The 14,364-nt window shown below is 41.0% G+C and overlaps 1 protein-coding gene across 4 annotated transcripts in view; it reads left to right on the top strand.

Annotated features, from left to right (window-relative positions):
* The window catches only part of CHCHD6 (coiled-coil-helix-coiled-coil-helix domain containing 6), a 109,165-nt gene that overhangs the window by 50,016 nt on the left and 44,785 nt on the right, over positions 1-14,364 (top strand). For 3 of the 4 annotated variants that reach the window (XM_030228087.2, XM_030228088.2, XM_050979359.1), the window contains exon 6: positions 6,953-7,023. In XM_030228087.2, coding sequence (XP_030083947.2) covers positions 6,953-7,023 — 71 coding nt within the window. Of the gene's footprint in view, positions 1-6,952; positions 7,024-9,696; positions 9,819-14,364 lie in introns of all 4 variants that reach the window. The other variant, XM_030228089.2, reaches the window with a different exon arrangement.

Raw genomic sequence — 14,364 nt, 5'->3', positions numbered from 1 at the left:
GCAGCATGACTGTCCGAGGTGGTGGGAGTTTTGTTGGAGGCTCTGTCAAATACCAGCTTTGGCATGATGGCATTAAATCTTAGCTAAAATGTTCCTTCCTTCCTTTCTTCCTTCCCAAAATAAGCTCCTGTGACAGGCCTGACAGGGGAATGTGCTTTGTATCTTTTTTATTGTATGACAAGTATTTGATGGCTGCCAGTTTTGTTTGATGGAGTTTTTTTTCCCTCTTTATTCCCCCTTGAAAGTGCTGGTCAGCCTTTGAGTGAAACTTCCGCCTGCATTTCTTAGAACTCTTGATATTCTGGCAATTTCCTTCTTTCTTCTCTGTTTCCCTTGGCATTGATTTCTCTGCATTCCTGTCACTCTCTCATGGACAATGCTCAGTTGTTTGAGGCAGCAACCTGTGATCTCAGAGCTCATCCTGATTGTGTGGTGGACCTGCTGGTAGGACCCAGGTGCCCCTTCAGGATGAGTTGTGCAGCTGCCCGGCAGAGGTGCTGGGATTTGGCAGGGGTGCTGTGCCCTTAGTGCTGTGGGCACCACGTTATCTGTGCAGGTCAGCCACGTGCAGGACTCCTCTGAAGCAGATGCTGAAAACTCTTGATGTTTAATCGATGCCTGGGAAGCCTGTTTACCTGCACTTGTCAGGTGTAATTGATTTGGGCATTTACTGTGAATTCCTCACCTTGGCTAAACTTCCAGCTGGGAGGGGAGCAGGGTGATACTCCCCTGCAGCAGTACTGGCATTAATCTGGGCCTTTCACAATGCTGTTGCTGTCCTTTCCAGAAAGCCTGAGTTACCTGCTGGAATTTTATGGCCTTTCTCTTTGAAGCTGCTTTGACTCTCCAGAGTTTGTTTAAAGAATTGGCAATGCTTTGTTTGTAGTCTTTCAGAAGGGTGTGCTTTAAAGCAACCTCATAGAAACACAGTGTTTCTTTCTCTTTTCTCCTTCTTCCCCTTTTAATTGCTTCTGTAGTAATAATTTCTTTTTTGCTGGTTGCCTTTCTTACTTGAAGATAACATAAGGCTTTTCTGCCTGCTTCCAGGGAGGCACTTGAAGCTTTTGGAAGTCCCTAAAACCATTTTGCTGTGGGGTACCTGGTTTTAATTAGACTCTTCCCAGGGTACCTTCATAGACAGCCTGACTCTGGTGTGGGATCACAGCCTGGCTCTGTAAACCCATTTTCACTCGGATGGAGTGTCTCGGTGTGGGACCCTGGTTCTGGGAAGTCCTGGGATGCATATTTGTATTTGAGTCACCATGTGCTTTAGGGACTGTAGCTTAACCTTTTTGTACCTAGTTATCCTGTGTTATCCACAAGATTAATCCAGCCATCTTCCTTCTCCCCAGCTCTGCCTCCCTCAAGCTTTGTGGAGATACAAAGTGTTCTGTAGGATTTTATCTGTGAGAAGCTTTCTAGATATGCTGCAGAATTAATATTTTGCTTTCAACTCAGGATAATATTGCAGACATGAGAAGATCTGTTCAAAGAGGAATGTACTTCTGCTCCTGACTAGTTTAACTTGCCTGTATTCTTACTGTGGACACTACTCTCTTTATGCTTTCTCTGAATTTTAATCCAAAATTTATGATCTCACAGCTTATTGCCGAAGGAAAGAATAGAATGGAACAAATTCAATGCTCTCATTTCATTATTGGTCTCAGCGGGAGGAATGGATGAACCCACACATGAACAGCAAACAACAGAGCTGTGTTTAGAAGTTGGCTTTGGCTGAAAAAAAGTCTCTTTTTTTTTCATATCAGCAAGCTGTTTGTAGTTCCTTGCATCTTTTCTCTGTTACCTTTTAAGAAAAAAAGCATATGAATTTTCAAAAAAGCAGTTTAACCCTTAACTTCTATGCTCTAGTGATATGCTCTATAGGCAAGTTTCTCTTCCTTGTTAATTGGCTTTTATTTTTATGTGCATTTGATGGGAAGGAGGAAATGTGAATGAGCTAACTGCTTGCTGATACCAGCAAATGGGCTGAACAGAAACTCCAGAGGAGTGAGCTCAGGAGGTGAAGAGATTGTTTCTTGCAGCATATTCTGAAATTCCCAAACTCCCTGTTTGGACCAAAGCTGATAGCAGTGATTGATTGTGTGGGTTGATTTTAACACATCCACAGGGTCATCCAGTGAACAGATTGGTTTGGCTCATCTGCCTCTGTACCTGAGGGAGGGATGCAGGTACACGGGGTAATTTTTCAAATCTGTTAGGAGCTGTTTGCCTGAGACTTGTGAGTGGTGAGAATGAACAGCCTGATCTGCAGCGCGTGTGAAGCAGTGACCTGCTGAGGTGTGGGGAACCTGGCTGCACCTTTGCTGCCCTGGGGCACTGCTGGCAGCAAAGCTGGCTCCCAAAGCTGGCACTGACCCACGTTTCTCTGCAGCTTCCGTGGCAGCAGCTGCATCCAGGGCATGTGTGTGCTGCCTGTCCCCAAGAGTGTGCAGGCAGGCCACAATTGTGCTGCTCCTCAGGGTGGTGTGAAGTCTAATTTCTGGCTTCAGAAGCAGCTGGAAGCAGGAATTTGAATGTCTTCCAGCTGACATTTGCTATGTAAGAAGTAATCTTTGCTTTTCTTACCTGTTTCTCTCAGAAATTTGCAGTGCCCATGTGGGGCACACCACATATTGCCCTGCTCACAGCACTGCCTCTCGTGCTCTTTTGGGTTTGAGAGGGGCTTGCAAAGGGCATTTTGCTGCAGGCTGGTGAGTGTGGATGTCAGGAGAAGGGATGGAAGCAGCACGTCTGTCAGGTGCGAGGCAGATTGCACCATCCAATCTCCCGGCTGTCATCTGCAGCATTTGTCAGGGCCTCCACTGCCCTGCTCGTTTCATCACAGCTATCACTGGCATTCATCTAGGCTGGCAGCATTTCAACAGCTGTTAATCCTCTTTGTATCTCTAAACACTGTGACCACAGACAAGCTTCTATACTCTGAGGTGTCAAAATATCTCAGGATATCTGTGGTGGTGGTGGTTGGGTTTGTTGGTTTTAAATCAAGACACCTTCTAATCTATTGACCCGAACTGAAACTGATGGAGAAATCTTTGTCCCAGGGTCAGGTTTTTAATGCTGCTGCTTGATGTTCACAAATAATTTCACATGAAATCTGATTAATTTTGATTTCCTCATGCTTGTTTTGCTCAGTTTTCTGTTTTACATGTTACTGCAAGTAGCACATGTTTCACTGAAGTTGTAAGGAGTGTGTTTTAATGTTAGTGTGAGAATGAGCTGGCAGGGTTTTCTCTTTATGTTTCAATTACTTTCCCTCCTGAAATAACCCTGAGAACTCAGTCTTCTGCTATTATGTCTTCTTGCTTTCTTTGCTGTATGTTCTGGAAAGGGCCTGGGCAGTGTAGTGAGGTGTAGTAGTGAGTGTTGGAGTTTCTCTGCATGTTTGCAGCCAAGGAGGAATGCTGAATTAAAATGACTCCAAATTTAGCTCTAAGTTTTAAAACTGATTCCCTTTGGAAGGGAATTTTTAGCACAAGGGTGTTTTGGAAGAGTGGAGAGCAAGGGTATAGCAGCAAATCTGTTGTAGAAAAAGAGCAGGGTAAAGGAAAGTGGTTCTGTTGCACTTTAGGCTCTTGTTATGTATTTTTACCACTTCTTGGTGTTTTTATTATTTGCTACGAACCATCATTTAATAGCAGGGGAAAAGTCTTTCAAACTAACATTTCTTTGCTTAGTTTGTTTTTCTTCTCTGGAGAGCTCTCTCCCCATATGACAAAGCTCTGATGTTCTGAAGTTGACTCCCCTAAGGCTCAGCTTTATTGAGAGAAGTGAAACATTTTAGGTGGTTCATTCATTCTTTCTGTATCTTTTGTTATTTGAGCCCTTATGGTGTCCTTTGGTCATGTTTTTAAACTTATTTCTGCAACTAAGACTGCCAGGAGCTTTATTTAATAATAGTTGAGGTCTCATGTTCAACTTTTTCTTTGTGAGCTGCCATTTTATCTCAAGCATCAAATAATGTGAAAGTAAATTAAAAGCAGCGTTCATGTCTTGTAATTTCGTGTGGAATGTTCTCTCTTTTACTGTACTACTGAATATCGTTTTGTGAAGATAAAGGACTTCACTAAGACTACAGGCAGCTCAGACTTTGTTTCAAGTGCAAATACCACACCTTGATCCTGCTGAATGGCTCTTGTGTGGAGGTGACCCTGCTGAAGCTGGGGGAAATGCTCAGGTGGTTCCTGGCTTAGCTCCTCGTTTGCAGCTTTATTATAAAGCCCTCGAAAGTTCTAGGCCACTGGAACATTCTCTCCTGCCATAGTGTGGTGGGTAAACTGCTGAAAATGAAGCAGATCTTGTGTTTGAAGTAGTATAGATGAGAATAGTTGGAAAATTATTCTCTATTAGTAGAAGCCCCAGATCACAGAACCTGCTGTGTCTGTGCCCATGCTGAAAGGCCCTTCTCTTCCCCATTTAGCCCATTTGTTGCTCATTTAATGTTTAGGACCAAAGGGAATGTGACTTTCCTAAGGTTGGAAAGAGTCTAAAGGCCAAGGAAAATGTATTTTAAAAATCTGCTTGTTGAACAAACTCAGATTTAAATTGTAGCCCCCTGTTTTTATTACTTGGGGAAACATTTAAAGGTACTGATTCATAGGATTAGAAATATTGTTTTATTGGGTTTTAGAGTTTTTGGAGGGGTGAGGTCTCAAAACCAAGAGGCCCAGCTGGATCACAGGGAAAGGTTTCCTTTTCATTTTTAAAGCTCAGCAGCTTTATCTGCAGGTTGAAGGTATTCTATGCCCCTCCTCAATCTTTGCATGATGCCCGGTGGTTGCTTTGAGACCAAGCCTTTCCTCCTTCCCCTCACTGAGATTCTTGCATCTGTTCAGGCTCTCATTTGCCTGCTTTTAGCACCTTCAGAATTCAGAGCTAAAGCCTGGCTTCCTTTCCCAGCTATTTTTGTCCGTGTCCATAGCTGATGTTGTTGGAGATGAGCCTGACCAAAGTGCTGGGCAGTTGAACTTTAATAAAGTAGGTAAGGTTGTGCCACAACCACTTTAATCCACAGCACATCCAGCAAATGATTCTGTTGACCATCGTTCCTTTCTTCAGGTGGGTTAAACATGACCTCATGCTGGGGCTCACGTACAACAGATTTGTTCCTGTTTTCCTCTCCCGCTGCTGTTTCACTGCAGAGTGCTGCAGGCTAATGGTGTCTGATGGGACTGCTTCCTATTGCCTGAAAAATGTTTAAATTTGCTACCTTGCTTTCTCTTTTTCCCACTTTCTCTCATTCTGATCTCTCAGATCCAGTCCCTTTGAGAAATCAGACAGTATGAAATATGAAAATTGCTTGGGTAGTAATTGGAGAAATGGTGAGACCTTTGAAGCCCAATGGAGATAACGCTTACATCTACTTATTCACATTATTTAATTTTTAATGGCAAATTTAATTAATGAAGCACAGGTCTTGTGGTTTCATGTGTGAATAAGTAACAGCAGGGAGCTGTAAGTCATGAGGTCTGTTTATAGGCCAGAGAAAAAGGCACCATTAAAAGCTGAACTTTTCAATATAGGAAGGAGAAAAATGGATTTAATAGCATTGAAGTTTGACCACTGTGTAATACATAAGTAAACAAAAACATTAAAGATAATTTGCAGATAAAATGCATTTTGAAGTGGTTAGTCCTTCATGATTCCTCAGTTTAAATCTGTCTCCTAGGCCAAAGTTTGAAAAGCAAAATCTGTTCTGTGTTTCTTTTGGTATGTAACATAAATTCAGGCATTAAAGATAAAACGTTTAAATATAGCACCTTGAAGCCCAGGTTCTGAAAACCTTTATAAACCTTTCAATTAGCTGAGCTTCACACAACTTCAGAGATACAGGCAGCTGTTATCCCTCACTTGCAGATGGAAAACGGTGACTTGCCCAAGATTGCACAAGTGGCAGAACCACTAACAGAACTTGAGTTATATCTGTCCTTTCCTTTTTCCAACCACTGAACAGTAAGTGTTGGCTCATCATGCGCAGGACCAGCTGCATTTATGGGAAAATAAATGAAAAAGGGCAAGAATAGTATTCTATATAAAATGACCAAATTTGGGGAGAGATAAGATAGCAGCTCGAACTGGCCGTAAATGAGTAGCCGTCCTTGCTTTCAATACCATTTTGTCACTTTTTTTGATTGATTATTGCATATTTTCTGCAATATCGGCTTTGCCTAAAGCGGCTTTATCAGCAGCTTAGTGACACCAGACCTGTAGTGCACTCACTGGGGGAGTGCAGCCCTTCCCTCCTGCTGATTGTGCCTGGGAGGCTCCTCAGTGCAGCCCAGAGGAGGAATTCATCCTCCACATGTAGTGACTGAGCAGTTGTGAGCTAAAACTTTCTGTGCAAGTTCAGGAGAATTTAATGCAAACCTCTTAAGCCCTGCAGCAAGACACTCAAGACTCTGTTTGGCAGCGCCTTAACTGAGACCTGATATGCCTCCCTATGTTGTTAGAAGGGAAACAGGCTGCATAATTTTCTTTTAAAGAATAAGTAACATAAGTAGAAGCACTGAAATGTAAAATGGATTTTCCAGTGCTAGCAGCCAATTTTGATACTTGCATGTCAGTAACTTACAAGATCCTTCACAGCAATTAATGAGAGAAGAGAACAAAACATGACCGAACTCAAAATAGCTCTGTGCTGGAAACACCTTGTTTTTGTGGTTACATGGAATAACCAAAGCTCATGGTTGGTTGGTAGTGACCTTTCCCCCCATTTTCCCTTAACAAAAGTGAGCCTTGGAATGAGAGATGTGTTGTGGCCTTGATGCATTTTGTTGAAAATAAAATTGATTCTTAAGTATTTCTGGCATTCTTTGAACTGAATATTCTGTTTCTTGTTGGAAATTGTTATTAATTATAGAAGATGACTTTGTGACAAGATAAGATCTGAAATGCCTTTAATTTTTATAGCTGAGCATTCTATTCTTTGTTTCAGAATGCAGAGATCTACAAGATGACATCCGAGCAGTATCAGGAGGCAGTCACCAAGGCAGAGGAACGGATAAAGTGAGGAGCCATTTTTGTTCTTTTCAGCAGTTCCAGTTGCATTCCATAACATTTTGTGTGTAGCTTCTGGATGTTCCTGTCAACAGAGTGTGAAGTTACCTCCTGTCGGGGACTGAGGAAGTGCAAGCTGGCATCTTCTCTTTCTGTGCTATGCTTGCAGAGTTTAGTATAAAGTTGATAGATTTTGCAAGGAAGAATGAGGGAGAAGAGAGGGACTTTAAAAATTAATATTAGATAGGAATATTTACTAGGGTTTTCAAAATAGCAATGGAACATGTTTAATCTATTCTAACTTTGACCTTTTGTACTTAACCTACACACTGTAGCATTGGGCTGGTGCATGGGGGTAGGAAGAATGGCACCACTTCTAAAGTTTTCATTGTCCAGGGGAAAAAAAGATGAACAGTCTAAATCTCATCCCTGTTAGTTTCAAATGAGAATTGTAATTTTCATGACTGCTTTCTTAGAATGGGTGCAATGATTTTTCTGGTCATTTTTATTTGCCTTAGCACAATAAGTAGACCCTTAATGTCACCTTTTTACCGTGAGCGTATAGAGTGTTTAAATTATATTTGTATTTGTCAGTAGTGTTATATAACTTATTGTTCCACATGCACTAACAGCTGCCCAAGAAAAAATATTTTCTATAATTCTTAAATATTAATGAGGCTAAAGCAATTACGCTGTCAAGAGCAGCACTCGAATCTCAGTTGGGTAAACAGTTGGCCAACATGCAATAAACTGGAGTAGCAGCATATGTAGTCCGGTTGGGTCCAATCCAGACTCGACAATACTTAATTGCATAAATAGATAATATAGTAGTGATGAATATATTAGTGGGGTGTGCAGTATATTGTGCTGTCTTTATTTAAAATTATGTTTAACTGCCAAAGTGTCACATAACCTGTTGTTATTTCACATTTTTTGTTTGGACAGTCAAGCAATAAGTTGCTAAAGAAGCCAAAACAAGGCAGCTAACACATTGCTTGCATTTCCATCCTGTTTTCCATAGCAGAATTTTAAATTCTCTTTTAAAATAAAATTTAAAAAATTCATAGGACATAACTTTCTTATAGTCTCTGATCAATGGAATCTTTTCTTGGATTTACTTCTGCAAATGTGTGATCAGTTTTTATGAACTTGTGTGGTGGTGATTTATCCTTGTGACTTGGAAAAGGAAGTGATTGGGACCTGGGGTTGTGTTCTTCACTTACTAGTTCAGGCTGTAACTACCTTATTTTTTATAGGCAGTCTGGAGGTTGGTTCCTGATGTTTCAGTTTCCTTTGGTCTGTTCTGTTTCTTGTGGAAACAAAGACTGGTAATGTAGGAAACTCAGGAATGCAGCCATTTCTTGCAAAGGTTAGTGGCAGAGACCAACACAAATGCTTATGAATTCTTTCTTTCAAGATTCAGAGAATGTGCTTGTGGTCTCTTAAGGGTTTCTTCCCCTTTTCTTTGAGCCTTTATTATCTAACAGTCCCTGGCTTCTGGCCTTACTGTACAGTGCTCTTGAATTTGATGGCAATATGAACTGGAGCCATTATAAAGGGACAGATTCTTTGGGCTGTCTTCTTTGCAGCAAAAAGAGGCACCTGCCCTACCGTGAATTTTGTGTGAAAAAATAGCATGGCTGGGAGTGTCGTGAAAAGGGACGAGTGGCATGAGTGAAACTGAGGGTGAAGTTGAATATCATGCATTCTAGTTCTTCACAGTAGAAATTCTCAGCAGTAGCCAGGATTGCAGTAGGGTGAGCTTTGGAGTTCATGGTCTGGGACTGATCATGCCCTTTGATAACTGTACATGCAGGAAGAATCATTGCTTTCCCCCATCCACCTGCAGTGTGTCACTTCCATCAGCGTGCAGTGACCCTTTCCAGAGTGTTGCTTTGTGTACAGAAGACTGTACAAACACTCCTAAAGTGTTCTTGTGCCTCACACTTGGGTCATGGTAGGCTGGGACAGGGTCAGGGGAAGGTTTCCTTCCTACACTGGCATCCGTGCTCCATTGGTAGGACTTGAAGTCTGTGAGTTGTGAGGTTCTCTTGTTAGGCATCCTACATTCAAGTCTTTCTACAGCCTGTTTATTGTAATAGCCTACAAGGTCCTGTGACTTCACTGGAAGGAATAGTTTGCTTTTCCTGGTTTGTACTTTTGTATTGGACATAGAAGTACAGTTGGTGCTGAGATAGATTAGACTGATTTATGCAGATCTAGTTCTTTGGTTCACAGGAATAAAGTGACACTTCTGCAAAATTATGTGAAATGGGATATTAGCCAAAGGATGAATGAAGTACAGGTCTGCCTGTTTCCAGTGCTGGACTATGATATCTCCTTAAGGAAAGGAAACCAGGAGTGGCACTTTCTCCAGCTGCAGAGAGTCCACATCCTTCACCGTAGTGTCTCTTCCTGAGCTTCTGTTATCCATGTTACATTATGAAGACCTGCCCCTGGTGCCTCTGCCTTGTAAGACCAGTCTACCCTGTATTTGTTCTCTGCCACTGTGTATCAGCAGAGCTGATGGAGGAAAAGGGAAATAGGGCTGGGGCTCTTTCCACAGTGAGTACCCTGTTTTTTGAGTCTGTGTTGAAGCAAAGAGAAGAAATATCTGAAACAAAACCCCAGTGTTTTCTTGGCATTTAATGACTTTTGTAATTCTTTTATCAACACTTACAGCTCTGCACAAGTGGTCAAGCATTCCATGGACTGTTTCCACTCCTTAGTGATTGTCAAGCATTGCAGAATTTAGGAATATTGTACACCTTTCCACCAGTGACCCTTCACAGCATGCCTGCGAGGTAGGCAAGTAAACCTTCCTGTCTCCCTTTGTATAAAAACAGAAGTGAAGTACTTAGTGCTGAGCTTTATATTAAATCACTGACACAGTCATTAGCTCTTGGTTTCCACTTCAAGGTTTGATTTCTGCATGGCCTGACTTGTGCAATGGATTTTGTTCCTCATCTCTTCACCTGAAGCCAACCTGCTCTCCACTCCACATACCTCCTATCAGAGAGTCTCCTTCTCCTTTGTTCTGGGCTCTGTCCAACCTGTTTTATTTCCTCCCAGGAAAAAGATCCTAGCAACAAGATACCACTGAGCACAGCTTTCAGCACCTTAAGCAACTTGCCCTTGTTGCTTCCATGCTGTGGTGAATTGGACAGTTGCCATGGACATATTGTCTCAACTGTGTTGTTATAATTGGTGCATTGTTATTTTTCTCTTTTGTTAACCAACAGAATTAAAGTCAGGGGACCTAGAACTTCCCCTGCCTTCTTTCCCTGTTTAGCAAACTGTGCACATCAGTAACCACCCACAAAGGAAGCAGCGTGTAAATAAAAAGCCAGTGCTCCCCACCCTTCCCTTCATTCCACATCCTTTTCTCAGTGTTCATAGAGCCATGACTCAGACTGGGTTTAGAGAAGACAACTTGCTAATCCCCTCCCTGCTACAGAGAATAAAATGGCATTTCATTCCAGGCTGTATTAATGCACTCGCTCCAGGGATAAAGCAGCACTCCCTAAAGGCAGTGGCCAAATTTTCTTTCTGTTGCGTTGTCTTTGTCTTCTTTTGAGTGTTACATTTAGATTAGCTTCTGAGGATTAAATGTTATTACAGTCCCGGAATCTGTTAAGGGGAAGGAAAAAAAACATCAGTAAAGAGGTTATGGCTTAGTGCAGCACTCTAGATTTATCTTCAATATGATGGTTTGGGCTTTTTTGGTTGGGTTTTTTTTTTTGGTTTTTGGTTTTGTTTTTTTTTTTTTTTGTGCGTGTGTGTGATTTATTTTCTTTTGTGAAGGTTGTCTTATCACTTTTCAAAAATTTTATTTTTGTAGTTACTTTTGGATGCAAGAATTGGCCTGGGTGGGGGTGTGACTCTAACAGGTAAAGCTGCAGGAGTCGGGTGAGGGGATTAGGAAGCTGTTAAAAGATAAAATTGTTCTGAAGCTGAGTTTCTCTATGAAATCTCCCTATAGCTTTCAGAACTGTTTCTGAAGCTGCTTACTAATGAATCTGTTGCTTTGCATGTTATGCTGAGAGGACTGCCTATGCTTTGTGCTGTTATCAAGGAGTGCATAAAGAATCTCAGTTGATCTTATCAACTTATCTTATCCTGGTGGAGATCAGCTGTGAATCTAAGGCAGCTTTCCAATGGAGAAACTGCCAAAGAGATTTTCTCCATGTAGGACCTACTATGTGAGAGTTTCATTTAATGGTCCTAAGGTCTTTAAACTTAATGGACATGAGTATTTAAGGTGATTACATTAGAGAAACCAGCAAGCATTGAGTATCCTCCTGACTGAACGTGGAGTAGAAAACCACACTGATTCAGTGAGGGTGGGGGAGGAAAGGTCATGGATGGATTGTCTGCTGGCAACAGGGAATGTATGGCTTGCTTTCAGTACTCATGGAAATAAAGGTTTTATTGAATTACACAAGATTTTATGGGGCTGATGGCCCCTCAGAATAGCAAGATTAACTGGAACCTATAGAAACTACCTTTTTTTGTTTCTTTATGTAGATATGGAAAGTTTATAAAATAGTTATGTGAGTTTATATTGAGTTTGTTAATCTTGAAGTCTACTGTGAGGCCTTGGGTATTTCAACAGAGGACTGTGCCCAGGAGACAAGGTCTGAAACAGTTATAATATGGACTGTTGTGAAGCCAAAGGAGAAGGTAAAGACATCATAGTTTTCAGATAAAATTGCTCTGGGATTTCTCCTATCATTAGATTAGATAAATGATTAATTTAGTGTTGAAATTAAGAACCTCTCCAACAGGGATTTAAGAGTTTTCAGGAGTAAGAGATTGATTATTGCTGAAAGCTTATCCATATCCTTACCTCAACATAGTCCTTTTGTGCCCTGCAATGATGATATTTTCACCAAAATTATTTGACTTTGTCCCAGTCCTGTTCTTCCCTTGGTGCTTGGTTTGTGCTAGCTGTTCCTTCTTCTGTCTGCACTGAGTCTGTTTCATAATCTTCAAATAAAGAGATGAGTTATTAGTCAAAGCTTTTCTGTTTCTCACTTTTATAAAATTGCTCTTAGTAGGAAATTAAAATATTCTCTAAGAGATTATAATGCGTGAGTTTCCTCAAATTTATTTCAGAAGAGGGCAAAAGTATATGGGTGAATTTTGACTTTTTGTCATTTTATCTGGTGTGCATTTTACTGAAAGAAAAAGTTTCTGATCACTTTCAGTTCTGCTTCACACAATTTTTCACTCATTACCTTAGGATGTAAACATTTTCCTTATGAATTTTGGAAGGCCTATTGTTAACGAACTACTTGTACCAGTGCATTGATTTCCTAGCAACATATATTCCCCTGCTGCTTTAGGAATATGGTATGTGGAAATAGAAGTTGAATATGTGCAGTGGATTTGCATAAATTTTCCAATTGGGCCAGATTATTCTTTTTTTGAACCAAATTTTAAATCTTGAAAATTTATTAGATTGTGTGCTTTATCCAAGCTGTTGAATGTTCTTTCTGAAGTTCAGTTCTTGAGGATTACTAAGATGCTGCTTCTAAATAAGAGTTTTGTTTTGCCCAGTTAGTAAAATGAGTAACATTCAATCTAATGTTCGCAGTATTGTGTTTCCTCTCATGCGTGATGAGGGATGAGTCCAATGAACTGAGGTTGCAGTTCTGTTAGCTCTGGAAAACTGGTGTCTCTGAAAAACTGCAGGAGCATTTCTTCACTGCTACATTGGTGGAACTTGGGCATTTATAAAATAAGATCTGAATAGCAAGGACTCAAATAGCAAAGGAGGAGGTGCCAAAAGCTCCACGTAGTCTGTTAGGGGTGTTTCTGTTGCTATCGATTTTTACATGAAAAGCACTTGTTTTCTGTAGTAATGTTTCCTTTATAAAGCCCTTAGATCAGGGTTTGTTGGCTGGCCAAATGCAGATTGTTTTCAAAAGCATGGATATTTGTGCAGCTGTTAAAACAAACCTCAGTCATACTTTGTGCATCAGAGGACATGAAATATTTCGGTTCACAGCTCTTTATTGTGGAGAATACAGTGAAAATAAAAGCATATCTCTGCCCTCACATTGGGAATTGCATATTCCACCATGTACCATGCTGAAAGCAAGGTTTCTCCAGGTTTCATAGTGTCTTATGTATTTACAAATAATGGCAGATCCACACCAAAATCCAGAACTTTTTCTGCCTTTGGCCTTCCCCTCCCCTTGGCTTGAGTTGGGAAAGGTGTAATGAATATTAATCAACGATCCAGCTTAGCCTATTCCTGCTGTGTTTTTCTGCCTGTCTTCAATGTGTGTGTGGTGGAGTGTGCTGGTGGTAATGGTGTGGGGCTGATCTGTAAAGGACTGAGGTTAAAGTTGTCTGGGGAAGCTTTCCATAAAGAGTGGTGAATTAAAGATGTCAGAAGCAATAATGCCTGAGAAACCACTTGTTACCAGTGAATTAATGACTTGTTTGCTAATTAGGAGCCTGAGGCAAAGTTGAGGTAACACTCTAACAATCTGGGCATTAATTCAGTCGCAACTGATTTCAAGGGCAATGTTGCTATTTTGAACAGTAATTGTATTCCTGACTCCAGATTATACACTCTGTGTCCTTGCTGTTGAGTCACTCTCCTCCTGAAGTCTTGGAGGGGTGGTAGAAGACACCAAAGGCAAGTACCAGCTGGGGAAATTTCAGGAAATAGTTTCTTTTATAGGTCAGAGCTTTTATATTTTTGTCCTCTGAGGAAATAAGGACTGTGGCAGGACTGCTGTGGACGCCTTGCACATGGTGATGCATCTGCACAGAGGAAGTTGGTGGTGTTTAATGCTGAGCTGATGGGAGATTTAAGTCCTTTTCTCCCTAATAGAAGAGAAAAACCATCTCTGCCATCAAACTGGGCTTCAATAACTTTAAATATTTATTTATTTATTTATTTATTTATTTGTGTGATTTTTGCATTTTTCTTGCTAGTCCTGGCAGTTGCATGTGTGGGACATATACTTACCATACCCACTGCAATTCAAACTAATTTGACCCAAAAGGCTGGTATTTGGAAGGCAGCAGGAGCACTTGTTCAGGGATGAATATTGTTTCCTTGGAGGGAGCTGGTCAGTGTTGTGCTGACTGCAAGGGCCACCAGCAGCACGCTGGAGCAGCCTCAGGAGGCACCTGAGATGCTTCATGTGCTGTTCTTCAGACTTAGAACCATGTTATCTAAATTGTTTTTTATGAAGTTTTTTTCTATTTTTTGAGGACTTCTTTAGTTTACAATATTCACTTAAAAACAGAAACAAACAAACCAACCCCCCCCCCCCCAACCTCCCCCCAAAAATAGATTTGTAAGACTTTATGTTTATGTGTGTGCTT

This window comes from Serinus canaria, chromosome 12 (assembly GCF_022539315.1).
Source record: "Serinus canaria isolate serCan28SL12 chromosome 12, serCan2020, whole genome shotgun sequence".
Taxonomy (NCBI): domain Eukaryota; kingdom Metazoa; phylum Chordata; class Aves; order Passeriformes; family Fringillidae; genus Serinus; species Serinus canaria.
Note: the sequence above shows the minus strand (reverse complement) of the source record. Positions and strands in the feature narration are given on the sequence as shown.